Below are 16631 nucleotides of genomic sequence, written 5' to 3' on the forward strand. Positions count from 1 at the left end.
GGTGGGGGTATCCCTCTGCAGTCCGCTGGAAGCGAGAAAGGAATCCCTGCAAATCCTCCGTTCAAGCTGAAGTCACTACAGCTGCGCTGATGCACGCGCTGCAGCGGCGCCAACCCCCGCGGGCGCAGCACGGGAAGGGTTGGGGTCCGTGAGTGTAGGCTGAGCGATGGAAGAGGCGCGTGTCCGTGCACTGAAGGCCCCGGTTCGTGACACCGAACCGTGAACTGCTTTGTGCTGGACCCACTCGGAGTGGCGGCCTGAGAAGGTCAGTCGGTCGTTTTCGCCCTACACAGATACAGAAAAAAGCCGGGCCGCTGCCCCACAGGCCGAACGGCCGCGGGGAGTTCCCGGCTGGAGGAAGGCGGCCGGGGGCGGTCCCTGAGCGGGGCGCCCAGCGCGAGGGGCGGGCCCCAGGCGAGGCGGGGCCGGCCTCAGCGGGCGCGGGCCAGCGGGCGCCGCTGCAGTTGACTCCAGCCCGCGGGGTCTAGTGGAGGCGGCCGTACATGGCCCCGACGGGAGGCGCGCCCCGAGCCTGGCTGCCTGCTTGAGCGCGGCGGGTGCCTCGGCCCCGCGCGTCCTCGCCCCTCCGGCCGCGATCCTGCGGCTATGACCGCGTAGCCTCCTCCTGGGCTGGGATTTGCTTCAAAGTCTTCTACATGGAAGCGATGTCCCCCCAGCAGGAGACTCTAGGGGGGCAGCCGGGGCGCTCCTCCTCCCTGACAGGAATGTCTCGGATCGCTGGAGGCCCCGGCACCAAAAAGGTGAGGACGCTGAGAGGGGTCCCCCGCGCCTGCCGCTGCTCCACCGCCACCGCTGCAGCAGCAGCCCCGCTCACCGCGCGCACCCTCGGCGCAGACCATCGGGGCGCGGGGGCAGGATGCCGTGCGGATTTAACGCTCCAGGCTCGCGGCCCCGCCGCGTTAGTTCTCGAACGTTCCCGCAGTACTTATCCTCCCAGCGGCATCGCCGTCTGCCAAATCACCCCCGTACCCTTATCGTCTAGAGTCGTAATCACTCTCGGAGCGGACCAGCAGCCCCCCTCATCTCCATCCGCCGCGGGGTCTGCAGGCAGCCCAGCCCCCAGGCGGGCGTGGGGCCCCGATTGGGGCACCTCCTTTCCCGGGCCCCTCCGGGGGCTCACCATCTCTTGACGGGGTCAGCCCCGAGGTCAGGAGGGCTGGAGGCGTCCGGGGGGACGCGACCACCAGCAATGAAGAAGGTAGGCGGCGGAGCTGCTGGCCCAGGGGCTCAGGCCCCTCACCTGAATGCGGCATCCGCGGGATTTGGGTTGAGTGGGAAGGAGTTGGGGGGTTCTTTCGCCCTGCGCGGGGCTCACGGAGAGATTCTGGGTTTCTGAGGTGGTGGTCAGACTTATAGGTAAATTAGGGTTGCTAACGGTCGACACCGCGGGACTGTGGAGGTTTGGTTCGACCTAGAACCGGGCTGGGTGGGGCTGGTGGGCTGCAGAACAGGGTCGAATGGGCCGAGGCCGGGGGCTTCGCCCTGCTCTTGTGCCCTAGCCCTCCGGACTTGGTGGGGCTGCAGTGGGGTCTGGGTGTAGCTGTGGGTGTGGGGGTGGCGCGCAGGTTCCCTGTCTAAGCCGAGGTGAGGGAGGCGGGCAACAACTTGTGGCGTTCCGTTAGGATAAACGCAGCCTCAGTGCGGCGTGCTGATTCTGATCAGCTCAGGTTTCTTCGGAACGGTTTCCTTAGCAAGTGCACGTGGCCTCCGGCTGCCGGCCTCTGCTGTTCTTTCTGCGGAATTGATTTGGGTGTTTCTAGCCCTTGGGTATTTCTGCTCTTGCTCCTCCCCTCCCCGCAAGACTTTCAGATATTTGGACGTTTTTATTCTGTCCTGGTGTTTCCCTTCCAATTTCTGTGGAAACAAATTGGATTAGAGTGATCATCCAACTCCTTTTTAAAGGACTATCTTAATGCATTGCATTTATATAATTAGAGCAGTAAGGGGTTGCGCAGGCTCCCAGATTGTCCTGATCTTACTGCCTTTCACGACTCTTCCCACCAGCATCCTGGGTTGGCTAGAGGTCGGTTGAACAGAGGTGAGATGTGTGAGCTGAATATAGGAGTGTGCGTGAGCTCCCAAGGACCTTGACCGTGTCGCAGAGCCATCCAGGAATGAACTTGATGTATTAGCTGTAGTGTCTGCTCAGCCTTTGATGTATTAGACTGCGGTTTGTCCTTGTCGCTTTTCCCCTTCAGAGATACGGGGTTTGTGCATGTGTGCGTGTGTGAATTTACCAGGTTAACACTACTTTGGGGGAAGGTAAATGAATGTTCAAAGGTCACCATGGGTTTTAAAACAATTTTTAGCCTTGTAAACTTAAGGAATTGGGGGGAGTCAAAGATTTATATTCCTGAACAGTTCTCTTCCTTTTTAACTAAGGATAATTAAGCTTAAGCATGAAGGCAAAAGGAGAAAGCATTAAAGTGGCTCGATCATTTATAAGGTAGCACTTGTCCAATAAATGAAAGGCTGCTTTGGATCTTAAGTCATTGTCCTTAAGGTGCCAGCCATTATAAACTATAATGGGTTAATATACTGCCAATCTAGTCTTTTCCTTAAAGGGATGAGATTTTGCCAATCTGGTCTCTCTATGGCTTTTTACTTCCTTTGTGATGGGGGGAGGTTGAAGAACTGTTTTATTTTGCTTGTAATATGTTTTTCCGGAAAAGTGCATTTCTGCTTATTTTAAACATTAATAGGCATATCTGTTTGATTTCAGACTGCCGTATTAGCAATAGAAAGTAAAAATAAAATATTTCCAAAGTGTAGCTCATAGAATCATTGTCATTTATACTCTTATGAACCAGTCTTCACTTACTGCAAAAGCTTACCAGATTGATCTTTATTTGTGTTTCATCTCACCTTTTTGGTGTTTGGTTGTTTTGGTGAGTCATGAGACATTTCTAAAAATAAAGTCTACTTATGTGGTTGTAATGTTAAATACTAAGCTTGGGTCAGTGTTTAAATTGCCAAATAAAATCAACACTTAAAAATGAAATAGAAAATATTAGTATATTAGTAAGGGTAAAGGCTGTTTTTTATAAATTCTTTTCCTATTTCATATAGGTATGTGTATTTTGGGTAGTGATGTAACATGTGTTTCTTACTGAATGGTCAGAAATTTTAATGGCAGGTTAATTGGCCAGACCATTGTATGGAATAAGTTCACCTGGCTTTTATTTCTAGCTCTGTTACTATCTCAGTGATCTTGAGAAAGTCACTTAACTTGTTTCCATTTACTCATTTTAAAAATAGGAATCAAAGAAACAATACTGGAGAAAAAGTATGTAGATGACAATTATATCTTGTATTCTGTGAAAATAAGGTCGTTTTTAAGTAATAGGAGTTAAAGAAAAGTAGCATCTTTCAAATTAGTCATCCTGAGAGTCTATTAAGCCAGTGGTGCTGTCATTGCCTAGAATGTAGATCATATTCCCAGAAACTACTGTGACTGAGGCAGTTTTTACAGTGTGGTAGGATTTAGAGTCTGATAACCTAGGTTCAAGTCTCCATTGTGTTGGTACTAGCTTTCTGACCTAGATAAGTTACTTAAACATCTTAGTTTTGTATTTGTAAAGTGAAAATAACAATAATACCTAACTGCTCGAGAGTGTTAGAAAAATTAAATGTGATGATGAGTGAATACTGACATATAATAAATCCCCAATAATTGTTAACTCTTATTGTTTATCATTTCCCATATATCTGTAATTCATACTACTGTATTCCAATTGTTCAAGCCAAAAATCAAGGATTCATTTTCAACTCTTCTCATTTCCTTACTCTACAACAACCATCAGAAAGGCCAAATATTACTTCAAAACATATTTTGAATTTATCCATTTCATCTCCACTGCTGCCACTATGGTGCAAGCCAAACCACCATCTTTCACTTTTACCTTTGCAAAAACTCTGTAACTTGCCTTAATACCGTTTTTGCTCTTACCTGACCCAGTCACCATTTGGCAGCATCAGAGTGCTGCTAAAACTGTAAATTGATCATGTTGCTTACTTGCTTAACAACCTGTAGTGGCTTTTCATCCTATTTAGAATAAAACTCAGACTCCTCTTAGGCCTCTCTGTTTCTCCATCCTCATCTGAACCTTTGCCACCTTGATGTATTCTCCAGCCATGTGGACCTTCTTTATCAAACATCAGGTTATCGGTTATTGATGCATTTCTATTCTGACTCCTTGGTTTTGCTGTTCCCTCTGCTCTGCCACAGATTCTTTTATACTATTCAGACATTAGGTCGTCCCAGAGGCCTGTCCTAACCACCTAAGTAGAAGTTGCCCCTTAATCATCTCTATGCTTTCTGTTTTATTTTCATCTTAGCATTCATCCTCACCTGATATTTTCTTACTTATTTCCTGATTGTGTTACCTGAATTCCTCACTGTGAGAATAGGGACTTTATCTGCATTGTTCAAGGCTGTTTCCCTAGTTCCTAGGACAGTGTTGTATATTAGGTACTCAGTATTATTTGGGTTGTGTACAGCAAAGATACTGGTCCTTGTATTCGGAGTTTATGATTTAGAGCAGAGACAGCAAATCTTCTTAAAGGGACAGATAAGTTAGGTTTATAAATTTAAGTAGCGACATGTGTTTGGTGAGTACTGAATTTGACAGCACAGGTTGACAGGAAGGGGCAAAACAATTCTAAAAGCCATAAATAGTAATAACTTTTATTAAAGAAACAAAAATGACACTGATTTAGACAAACATGGATATGAAGCTAGACCACTCTGGCATTAGGGTGTTCAGGGGAGGCTTCTTTTGATATTTAACTCTTTTATAAGTGATGAAGAACATGCTATGAAAAGATTCTAAGAACCTGGAAGCAATTGTTCAAAGGTTCTGAGGTAGAAAAGAGCATTATGTGTTTGAGGAGCTAGTTTGTAGATATAAGAAGTCAGTCTCTTTATTTTAGTCACATTTAACCTTTAACCTCAAGCAGAATTACCTCGTCGGTTAATTCACCTTTATTCACCAGTCAGATATTTTGACTATTTTCAAAAATGAAAGATTTATCATCACTGAGGCTCTTCAAAAGAATACATAAGAGATTTGTGCATTATTTTTTTAATGTGGCTTTAACATATAGTAGCAGCATATAGATAACCCATTCTGGATAGAATTATGGATAATGTATCCTTGAGGATATATACATTTGAACAGAAAAGTTTTTATGAAATGAAGAGGAAACATATATTAGAATAATTTCAGCTAGGGTATATTTCCTACTTGACCACCCAGACCCTTTGGTTTCATATACTAATTGAAAACTCCTTAAATAAGATGGGTAATGGGATAGGGGAGAAAGACAGGCACAGAAAATAAGTCACAGCAAAGGATTTTAAAATAGCTCCAACATTTTAAAATGTGGCAGCTGCTGTTGTGTACACTTCATTCTGTCTCTTGTCTACACTCTCCGGGTCCAAATCTGTTTATAGCTGCTCACTCTAGAATACCCCTGAAAGCTGACTTTTGCCATGTGTGTGTCTTGTGCTGGGGTTTGAATGAAATATCTTGGTGAATAAGCTTTAGTTTTATTCCTTAATACTGAGAAAAATATTATGCCTATGGTTAAAATAGCATCCTACTGAGTCCTATCTGATGTTATTCACAAAGTAAATTGCATGAAATCAGGCACTGATTTTGCTGAGAGGAGTCTAAAATTATCAAAAACTGAATTAGATTGATTAGAAATGGCCTCTGTTATCACCGGTATGACCTCTGAACTTCTGATGGTACTATGTTTCTTCGTCTGTAAAATGGGAGTAATAATACATATCCTGTGTATCTCACGTGGTTTTTTTTATGGGTCAGAAGAAGAAAGTATATGAAAACACTTCCAGAAAAGTGCAGCAGCCATTGGTGCAGCCCCTTTTACCAGGTGAAAGAAGATGTAACGCAAAAAAAAACCCCAAACAAGTGACCATTTTATTTCTTTGAATTTAATACAAGAACATTTACATGCAAATGAGTGCATATAATCTGTCTTATACAGTTTAGGATGCCGTAACAGTACATCATAAACTGGGGTGCCTTAAAACAACATTTATTCCTCACAGTTCTGGAGGCTGTGAATTCCCATGGTCTTGATGTCAGCTAATTCAGTTCCTGGGGAGAGACCCTCTTCTTGGCTTGCAGTAATCTTTTTGCTCTACGTGTGTGGGGATAGGGAAAGGGAGTAAAGGAGCAAGAGGGAGAGAGAAGGAGAGGGAAGGAGAAGGAGAAGGGGAAGAAGGATGGAGATGGAGCTAGATATCTCTGGTTTCTTCTCATAAGCGCACTGATCTCATTGTGGGGGCACCACTCTCATGACCTCATCTAAACCTAATCACTTCCCAAGATCCCCCACCTGCAAATATCATTATATTGACAGTTAGAAAATGAATGATATGAACTGAGGGGGGTCACAAACATTTAGTCCACAGTATTATTATCCTTCAAAGCAGTCAGCCTTGAAGGTCATAAATATCAAATATAAGGTAGCAACTTGAGCAAAAAGATGAATTTGCTGTTTCTAATTTACAGAATAGTAAAGGAAGTTTTTTAAAACCTCTTTAAATGAATGCCTAACTATATGTGTTACGTATAAATTTTATATTAGGTAGATATTATTATCTTACCCTTATAGAAAAAGGAACTGAACCCTGCCAAGAGTACATGTAGTAAGCAACAGAGCTGGAATTTTAACCCAGGTCTTCCAACTCTATTTTTATTTCCAACTAGACTATAGATGTATTTGTTATTATTTGTAACATAAGATGTAGGAGAGAATGGATTTGAATTGTGTATAACCAGCTGAGAAAAGCACACACATACACATATGTCTTCTGAGAAGTAATCGTATTCTTTGGGGAACAGAATCTCCATCCTCTCCATCTACCATTGAATGTCATTTTCATTGTTGCCAGTAAGTAAATGTGTTCTTCAGGGTTCTCCAGAAAAATAGACCAATACAAGTCTTGTGATTTGCCATCTCCAAACTAGAGACCCAGGAAAGCCCTGTAATTCACAACTCTTGCCTCTTTCCTGAGGGCAAGAAAAGATGAAATGAGACATCCCAGCTCAACAGTGAGGGGGGCGAAGGGAGGGGAGAATTCCTCCTTCCTCCACTTTTTGTTCTAAAAAGACCCTTAAGGGATTGAGTGATGCCTGCTCATTTTGGGGGGAACATTTTGCTTTACTAAGTCCAGGGATTCAAATACTAATCTCATGCGAACTACCTTCACAGACATACCTGGAAATAGTTTTTAATCTGGGTACCTCATGGCCCTTCAAGTTGGCACATAAAATTAATCATTCCAGTTGTTATTGACTAACAGTGACAATGACACAATCATTGGTCTAATTACTTTGGAAAGCTGTGAGTTTTATGCCTTGTTATCTGTCATTTTCATATATTTTATGTAAAGCCCATTCCAAGAGCTCTTCAGCCTGGTTTGCTTTTCATGCTGATATCTCAGTCTTGCTTTCTGTTGGAAAGCTTGGCATATTCTCTAAACTCAAAACTATATTTCAAAGTTATGTATGGGTGCACTGAATCCGATGCCTCATATGATTCCATCGTGGGAAATCATATGTGGGAAACCCAGTTGAAAATTTCTCCATTCATTAAATGTTTCATATCCTGAATCTTGAATACAGGAAAAACTGTTGCTTCAATAGGTATTTTTACTTAAAATACTGCATTTTAACATAGCAAAATAAAAATAAATTTTTTGTGACTCTATTGTATGTTCTATAAAATGAAAATTAAGGACAATCTTTTATTTTTACACGTCTGTGTAAAAAGTAATTGTTAATTTTGAATATTGAGCATTCCAAGTTAAAATAGAAAGTTGTAACTATAGACTGAAAATTCACAAGTCACAGATACCTAGAGTGCAGTTACTGCTTTTAGTTGAAGTGAAGATTGTTGCAAGGCAGTTTACCACTCCCTATGATTTCACCATTCTCCCAGGTTATGATTTGATAAAAGGTTTGCAGGGCAAAAGGTAGAACATGTTCAGTAGACTGGAAGGAATGAGACAACTGATAATATGCAGAAAATGAAAGCTCAAACTTTAATAATTTAAATGTTTGATTCTTTCACAGTTCTCCTCCAGCTGCCCAAATTTAGTGGCTGTTCTTGTTAAAGACATCCTCTACCTTGTAGAACCACATAAAATTTAACAAAAATATGTGATTATAAAGCTTGCCTTCCTAGAAGGTATCCATATCTGAAAATATACTAGATTTCAATTTAAAATACCACTAAAACATGTTATACACTATATATACACCTATATGTGCATACAATCATATTCACAGTGCTTTGAGGAAATATAAAGGTCCAGCACAAATAACTCCCCTTTTTTATTACAAAAATCTTCATTACAAAATCATAAGCATGTAATTCTATAACATAACAATATCACACTCAAGCACACCATATGACATTTTAGGTGAATTGTTCAAATTAAAACTATAAATTAGTATACCCATATTATTACTACTGACCACACTCAAGTAGTCATTACTGCTGCTGGACCCTGTATGTACATTTTGTTGTGATTTGATAAGAGTTTCATGGCTCATACCTTCATATCTCCAGAGCATTTGGCAGAAACCTCTGTTGTGGGCTGAATGTGTCCCCTGCAAACTCCTGTGTTGAAGCTCCAATCCCCAATATGATAGTATTTGGAGGTAGGGGCATTTGGGAGATGATTAGGTTAGATGAGGTCATGAGAACCAAATCCCCATCATGGTTTTAGTACCATTATGACACCAAGAGCTTGCCACCACTCTGTCCCCCATTTGAGGATAGAGCAAGAAGGCAACTGTCTGTAAATCATAAAAATAAAAAGGGCCCTCACAACACCCAGTCTGTGAGCACCTTGACCTTGAATTTCTCAGCTTCCAGAATTGTGAGAAATGTCTGTTCTTTAAACCATCCAGTGTGTGTTGTTTTATTATAGTACCCTAAGCTGACTGACTACCTCCAAATAAACTTGTATTGAGCAAAAAGTTTGCTCTCTGGTTCTTTCTGTTGCTATCTCCAGTGTTCTAGATCACAGGGACTCTCCAGATTCTCATGTGTGCAGAAAGCCTGCAGGGTGAACGCTCAGTTTGATAAGGCAACTGCAGCAGTTTTCTGAAGCAACCTAGGATGGAGGTAATGTTTAGTTTTACTTATGGAAGACTTACCCACGGTGCGGGCGGCCAGAAAGGGAACAGGGACTGCAGTCTGCTGTCAGCCACCAGTAATGGGGCTTATGGGCAGTACTGCGCAGTCTCTTTTATAATTTTGTTTCAGTCTTTATTTTCTTTATCTAGGACAAGTTTAGATTAGAAACATCCAACCCACAGCAGAAATAGCCCTGTCAGCACTATATGTCAGTGCTGTGCTGAGCAGCTTTGACCTAATTTTGATAGACAGCTGTCACATGGCACAACTGAAAGGTAAAACCTATTTTTGGATGTCTGGTCACTGGTGTGTGGACTCTGAAAATGGAATGTGCCCACATTGGCTCATATTTCAAAGATCTGAAAAACCCAACTGCTCTGTAGCCTTTCTCTTTCCCTGTTTACCTGGGTCCTAATTTATATGTAGGAGAGGTGCCTGTATTTTCTCTTACACCCCTACATTCAGCCTCTTGACTCAACAGTAGCCATTACCAGGTTACACTCTATCTGAATCTGATAGACATAGGCCTCTTTTTTAATTCTTATTTGATACACTGTTTTACCTTTATGGTTTTGGGACTTGACCACAGTACTCTGTCACTCTGCATGAGGAAAGTGAGAAGTTGCTGTAAGGCAGAGTTTCCCAGCCATTGCAAAGGTATCTGATACATTCAGCTTCTTAGCCTTTAGACAGGTAGATCGGTACTGAGACAACCAGAGCTTTTTGTTGTTGTTTATTATAGTCTGCACCATGGATGTACAAATAACATCACTTAATATGGGGAATGATGTGAAAATGTAGGAAAAGCCTGCCTGGAAGGGATCACGAGGGGAGGGGCATTGGCCTTGCCTACTCCAGGGTGCTCCAGGGGATTGTGATGGGATGTTGAAATCAGTGGCTTTGCGGAAGAAGAAAATCCAGTGAACTCAAAGGTCCATGGTGATACTCCAGAAGACTACGTGGGTGGGGTGGAAGCAGAGAAACAAAGAAAAATATTTAAGGGGGGTTCTACTGTCCCCATGTTTATTTACGGACAGTACTTATGTACGCTAAAGCATTGCTCTTTGTGTTATGTTCTCATGGTGCTTTCCATGTCAGAAGACTTTCATGTATATAATGTTAATTCAATTATTTGTGGTAGGTTGGATGGTTATATGTCATTTTACAGGGTCCAGAATTTAGTCCCATGCCCATTTTTCTACATTATATGGATTCTCATATTTATTATTTCATAGTAGTTATATCACAGGAAGAGGAAGGATAGACAAAAGTAAAAATGTTTCTTTCTCAGCCTCAGAAAATAACTTTTATTCCTTTACAGTAGTCTGTGTTGTGATAACATTTGTTTTAACCATGTTCAGAGTGATTCTGGATGGGATGATTATGAGTAAATAGAAGATCTTACTCATCAGAGGCCAAACTGACAATAGTGAGAAGCTTCAGGTCACTCAGTGGTCAGAACATCTTTGTGATAATAGGGCCTTAGAAGCAAGGTGCAAGGTTAAGAAGAATTTTCTTGTTCCTTTGTGGAGCCGGTGTGTTTGAGCTGTATCTCCACAAATAAATGCTACAGTCATGTAGGAAGACAAGAAATGGTACAGACTAGCCACAGAAGGATTAGTAGTCAAATTTGAATAAGCTAAATTACAAACGTGATTAAGTATTTTTTTGGCTTTGAAACTTTATAGAGTATTTACAAGCTTTCATCAAAGGCTTTATTTTAATTGTATGCTAACTTTAAATGTTTGAAAGTGACTTCATTACATTTGACTTATATTCAACTGCAGTGCTTGAATATTCAAAAAGTGACTGGAAAAAACTAAATATGAAAAATTTCAGTGCACCTGACTTAAATCTTTCATTCTATTCCTTTCTTTTGATAGGCTTTTTTCCCTTTAATCTAAACTAAGAATAACCAGATTCAGAGTGATTTAGCGGTATCAAAAATAATACTGTATCTCTTGATTGACATGAAGTTAAATTTCCAATGAGAGATTTCATCTAGGTTTTTATGTAAACAATGTTATCTGAGTTGTTGAAAACAGAAGAAAAAAACTTTTTCTGCAGTGACCTGTTTATAATCACATTTTCCTACATAGGCACACTATGTTACCAACTTAAACTCTCAGATACAGTCAGTGTTCATTCATTGACTGGACACAGGCATTGAGAATTCACTGTGTGGAAATACTGAGTTAGGGCACTGGGGGAAGGGGAGAATTGGTGGCAAATCACAACAGCCAGCCAGCTATATCCTCAGATCTCTGAGGAATTAAAGCGGGCAGCCACTCAAACATTTACTACAAAAACATGTTGGACCAAAAGCACATAAATAAGTTTCATCCTTACGTATTACTTCAGATGATTGTTATACAAATAAAGGAAATTATAGCCTCTGGTTATGAACAAGTTTGCTGGGATGGAGCCCAATGGTTTAGAAATTTGGTAGTTAGCATATTTTAACAGTTTTATTGAGCTATAACTCACTTACCATACAGTTCATCCACTGAAAGTATACAATTCAGTGGTTTTTAGTACATTCATAGAATTGTGCATCTATCACCATAGTCAATTTTAGAAAAACCCCCAAAAGAATCACCATTCCCCTTAGGTATCACATCCCAATCCCTTCAGCTCCCCAAATCCCAGGCAAACACTAATCTAAGTTTCTGTGGATTTGTTTATTCTGGCTATTTCATATAAATGGAATCATATAATATGTGGTCCTTTGGTATTAACTTGTTTTAATTAGCATAATATTTTCAAGAGTCATTCATGTTGTTGCACACATATCAGTACTTCTATTGCCAAGTAATATTCCATTTTATATATATACCACATTTTGTTGATTTGTTTATCAGTCAATGTACATTGGAGTTGTCACCAATTTTTTACTATTGTGAATGATGCTGATATGAACATTCATGTTTTATTATGGACATGTTTCTACTTCTCTTGTATGTACCTAAAGAGGAATTGCAGAATCATCTAGTAACTGTGTTTAGCCATTTGTAAAACTTCCCAACTGTTTTCGAAGTGACCACATCGTTTTACATTTCCCTCCAGCTAGCCAAGTTTAGATTAGAGACATGATTGGAGGGTGTGGAGTGCACTATGTTCACGTCCTCGTCACCCTGTTATTTAGCTGTCTTTTCTATTATAGTCACCCTGATGAGTATAAAGTGGTATTTCATGGTTTTGATTTGCATTTTCCTGATGGCTAACAATGTTGAACATCTTTTCGTGTGTTTATTGGCTATGGCATCTCTTCTTTGGAAAACTGTCTTTTCAGATTCTTTGCCCATTTTAAAATTGGCTTGTCTTTATTGAATTGTAACAGTTCTTTATATTTTTTAGATACAAATCTCTGATGAATGGAAAAAATTTTCTCCCATTTTGTGGGTCTTCTTTTCACTTCTTAATAGTGTCCTTTGAAGCACAGAAGTTTTTCATGTTGACAGTCATGTCTAATTTATGTTGTTTTTTCTTTTGCTTGTGTTTTTGGTATCATGTCTAAGAAACTATTACCTAATCTGAAATCACAAATACTTCTGCGTGTGTTTTCTTCTAAAATTTTTATAGTGTCTGCTCTTACTTTTAAATTGTTGAACCATTTTGAGTTAAGTTTTTTTTTTAAAGGGGACTCTTTTGTAATGTTTTCTTTTTTTTTTTTTAAGATTTTATTTATTTATCTTTAGAGGGGAAGGGAAGGAGAGAGGGAGAGAAACATCAATGTATGGTTGCCTTTTGTGCGTCCCCTGCTGAGAACTGGCCTGCAGGGAACCAGCCTGCATCCAGGCATGTGCCCTGACTGGGAATCGAACTGCGATCCTTTGATTCGCAGGCCCGTGCTCAATCCACTGAGCTACACCAGCCAGGGCCTTTGAGTTAAGTTTTATATGTGGTGTGAGGTAGGAGTCCAGCTTCATTCTTTTGCATGTGGGTAGCCAGTTGCTCTTGCACCATCTATTGGCAAGTAACTGAATTTATCCTCAGACAAATGCTTACCGTGTCACTCTAAGTGGTAAAAATCAACACTGTGTCAAAAGATGTAGTTTGCAGTGTGCAAGAATGACTCTTACCATCCTGTTAAGAGTCATGTTTACATTTCCTTAATGACAAAATTCCAGCAGAGTACCCAAAGTTTTGTATGTTTGCTTGTTTGTTTTTCAGTGTGTGTATTTGAGGACAGTGGTATAGATGTGGAGGATGGGTGGATTTTAAAGTTGACATAAAACCTTCACTTATTGGGTGTATAGTTTATGCCAGACATTCTACCATGCTTTGGGAATGAAAAGTAGGCCTGCTATAGTGTGTAGAATTCCAGTAGATGATTGTAGGAGGGCAGTAGTTTGGAAGGAAGACATAGCCCCTGCTTTCTAGATCCATGCAGAAAAACAAATGGCTGTAACTGAAGCACGATATGTAGAGCAAGCCAGGAACACAAGAAATTGAAAATATATTTAATCCCACTGATTAAAAGAGTGTTGAAGTGGAAAGCACCTTGCAGATTAGCTGGAATGTTGCTAGAGTTTTGTGTTACTGAAATACAAAAAAAAAATTAATTATAGACATTTGTTTCTTAGCTTCAATTATGACCTCTATTCATTTATTCTTTTGGAAGAATAGGTTTTTTGCTTTCAACGCAGAAGAGACAGCTTAGAAAATCAAACATCTAACTTCTCTCTAGTTTTCATGGTCTACTTTCCTAATAAATGCCTACTAGTAAAAAACCCCAGCAGTTTTAAATTTTTCATTACTATTTATTTTCTTTTACAACTTTTTCCAAGTTCCTTCTCATCCTTCCTATTTAGGAGTGGAGGAATAAATAAAGGCTATTTATGTTTGTTTGTTTTTTAGCTCTTATAAAACTCTCGTTTAGTTTTTTGGGCTGCATAAGACCAGGTAAATGGTGTGATATCAAGAACATTGTTCTCAAAAGATTAATGCAATTGAATTTTTACCTAATGTATAGATTATCAATTTAGAAAATAATATTACCTCTTAAAAATATTCAGTTTCAGAATGGCATGCAATATTTTTGAGGTCATCTACATATTAACATTAAGAACTTGGACATTCTGAACACTGTGGATTTTGATTTTTAAGCTCACAAAGGAAACACAGTTTTAAACCTTCTTCCTGTGTCCTGTGATGCAAAGAATCATAGTTTTCACTGTCACTGAAAACTGTATTTTTTTTGGTGCTAATGTAACATAGTCTCAACCTATCCTGGTAAGTTTGTACTGTTATACATTTGCGAGATAATCAGTGGCCTCATTCTATTGCCATGCATTGTATTTCACACAATTATTATAAACAGAAAGAACATCCAAGTCTTTATTTTCTGAGAACAGATTCTTTGTTGTGTGGATTTGTTTAAAAATCACTACTGGCCCTTTGTTTCATAATGCTTAGGAGCAAAAGAAAGAGATCTGGCCCTGGCTGGTGTGGCTCAGTTGGTCGTAGTGTTTGCCCTACACTGAGAGGTTTGGGGTTTGAAATCCCAGTCAGGGCACATATCTGAGTTTGGGTTCAGTCCTCAGTCAGGGCATGTACAGTAGGCACCCAAGGGCAACTAATTGATGTTCTCTCACATCAGTGTCTGTCTGTCTGTCTCTCCTTCCATCCCCATCCCCTTTCTCTCACTCTAAAAGCAATGAAAACATGTTTTTGAGTGAGGATAAAAAAGAGAGGTCTCTATATTTAGAATGAATTAATACATAAATTTATTTATTAAGCCCTCATCTTGGGAACTCTTAAGACTTACTACTTACCATAGAAGTGAGTCCTCTGAATTCTAAATGTGTGATATAGGTATTGTTTATTTTTGTGCAAATCCTGGGTGAGTCTTTGGTGGACACTTATGAGAATATTAGAAATAGAAGGTACCTGTGAAACTATACGTAGTTGAAATTTTCTTTTTCTAGATAAGGAAATGGAGGCCTAGAAAAGTGACTGGATTGCCTCGAGTTGCGTATCTCATTAGTGGTAAAATAAGTTTCATAACTAACAACAGGATCTCACAAATAATATTTCGCCTGTAGTTTCAGTGCATTCTCCTGAATACGGGTTTGCTAGATGAGGTAGAAACACTCCATCCGACTTCTCATGTATCAGACAGTGTTATAACCAGGAAAACACAGCCCGATTACTACATATTAAATGATCCTCTATATTAGAGCTCTATGAAAAACCATTTTAAAAGCATCTGTGCAGAAGAAAATATGTCGCCCTTCTCTGATTATCCATTCTCATGTTTAACAGCCGTCACTCTCAGCTTTCTTTATATCAGAAGGTTTTATATTTGGGTTTTGGGAATCACGAAGGAATCCATATTATGTGGGTTTCTGAACCCCCTGAAATTATGTGCATAATTTAGTTCATAGCTTTTATAAATTTCTTGAAGAGTCACTACCCAAGATCGACTTGGATTCTTAGTCGACAGTTTAGCAGTTTCTTTTTGCCTTAACCTTCCTTAAAAGATACTCTTTATCCTCTATATTGTAACTCTACATTAATTTGGAGATTATTAATGTTTCCAAATAAAGAATTTCAGATCAGTTTAACTTTTCTTAGAGGCTCCTTTTTTCCTCCACATTTTAAATCATTTTTATGGCTATGTTTTGAACACTTTCCAAATTCTTTATAAACCTGAAAGCCAAGGAGCTCAGAATTAGAGCTTATATATTAATGAAGATCTAGTTTAGGAGCTTGGATCTGCTGACAGTGAGTGGTTTCATAGGGTTAGGGGCAGTAGAAATAAGACTGAGGAGATAGGTCCATAAATGCACCCCCTTCAAGGTAGGCTGGCAGACCCTCACAGTCAAGAGAGTCGGAAGGTGAAGGGCCCAGATTAAGCTTAAAAGGATTGGGCATATTATTTCAAAGTTCAGAGCACAGTAAGCAGATCCTGAATACAGGTGTTGGGATAGTGATCAGGAAGCAAGCCCAGATGTGAAGGTGACACAGAATCCAGCAGAAAATCTACATATGAACAAACTGCCACCTTTCTTAGTGAAAATCGATGCAGTCTTCCATTATTGAGACTGTTCACTTGGAGAGGGTGTTGTCTTCCAGATTTCCCTTCACCTGTAACGTTTGCAGTCCCACTAGCCTCCAAATGTTACATTCCTGAGACTTATGATTCCAAGAGGTATGACTAATGGAAACAGTGGGGTGAGGTTTACAAGCTATAATATATGAAGTAGGTTATCAAAATTACTGGGGCAGAGAGGGATTGTAGAACTCTGTTGAAACTATGGATGGGCTTTCTCTCCAGAGGGAAGGTATCAAATACTCATACATATTATACAAATAATTTTATACAATCTAACCTGCCCTGAAACTGATTCATAGTTAATAACTGGTTGAGAAGTGCAGTATTCTGTATTTCTTATCTGCTTGTTTCCTGTCCTTTATTAATGTTT

General features: G+C 40.1%; 1 protein-coding gene across 2 annotated transcripts in view; it reads left to right on the forward strand.

Annotated features, from left to right (window-relative positions):
• The first annotated feature begins 479 nt into the window (after window positions 1-479).
• The window catches only part of ARHGAP20 (Rho GTPase activating protein 20), a 122674-nt gene continuing 106522 nt past the window's right edge, over window positions 480-16631 (forward strand). The window contains exon 1 of one of the 2 annotated variants that reach the window (XM_037152591.2): window positions 480-761. In XM_037152591.2, coding sequence (XP_037008486.2) covers window positions 657-761 — 105 coding nt within the window. In that variant the 5' untranslated portion in view covers window positions 480-656. Of the gene's footprint in view, window positions 762-1144; window positions 1220-16631 lie in introns of those variants that run through there. The other variant, XM_037152593.2, reaches the window with a different exon arrangement.

The sequence above is a fragment of the Artibeus jamaicensis genome, unplaced genomic scaffold (genome assembly GCF_021234435.1).
Source record: "Artibeus jamaicensis isolate MK-2021 breed Jamaican fruit bat unplaced genomic scaffold, CSHL_Jam_final contig_585, whole genome shotgun sequence".
NCBI lineage: Eukaryota > Metazoa > Chordata > Mammalia > Chiroptera > Phyllostomidae > Artibeus > Artibeus jamaicensis.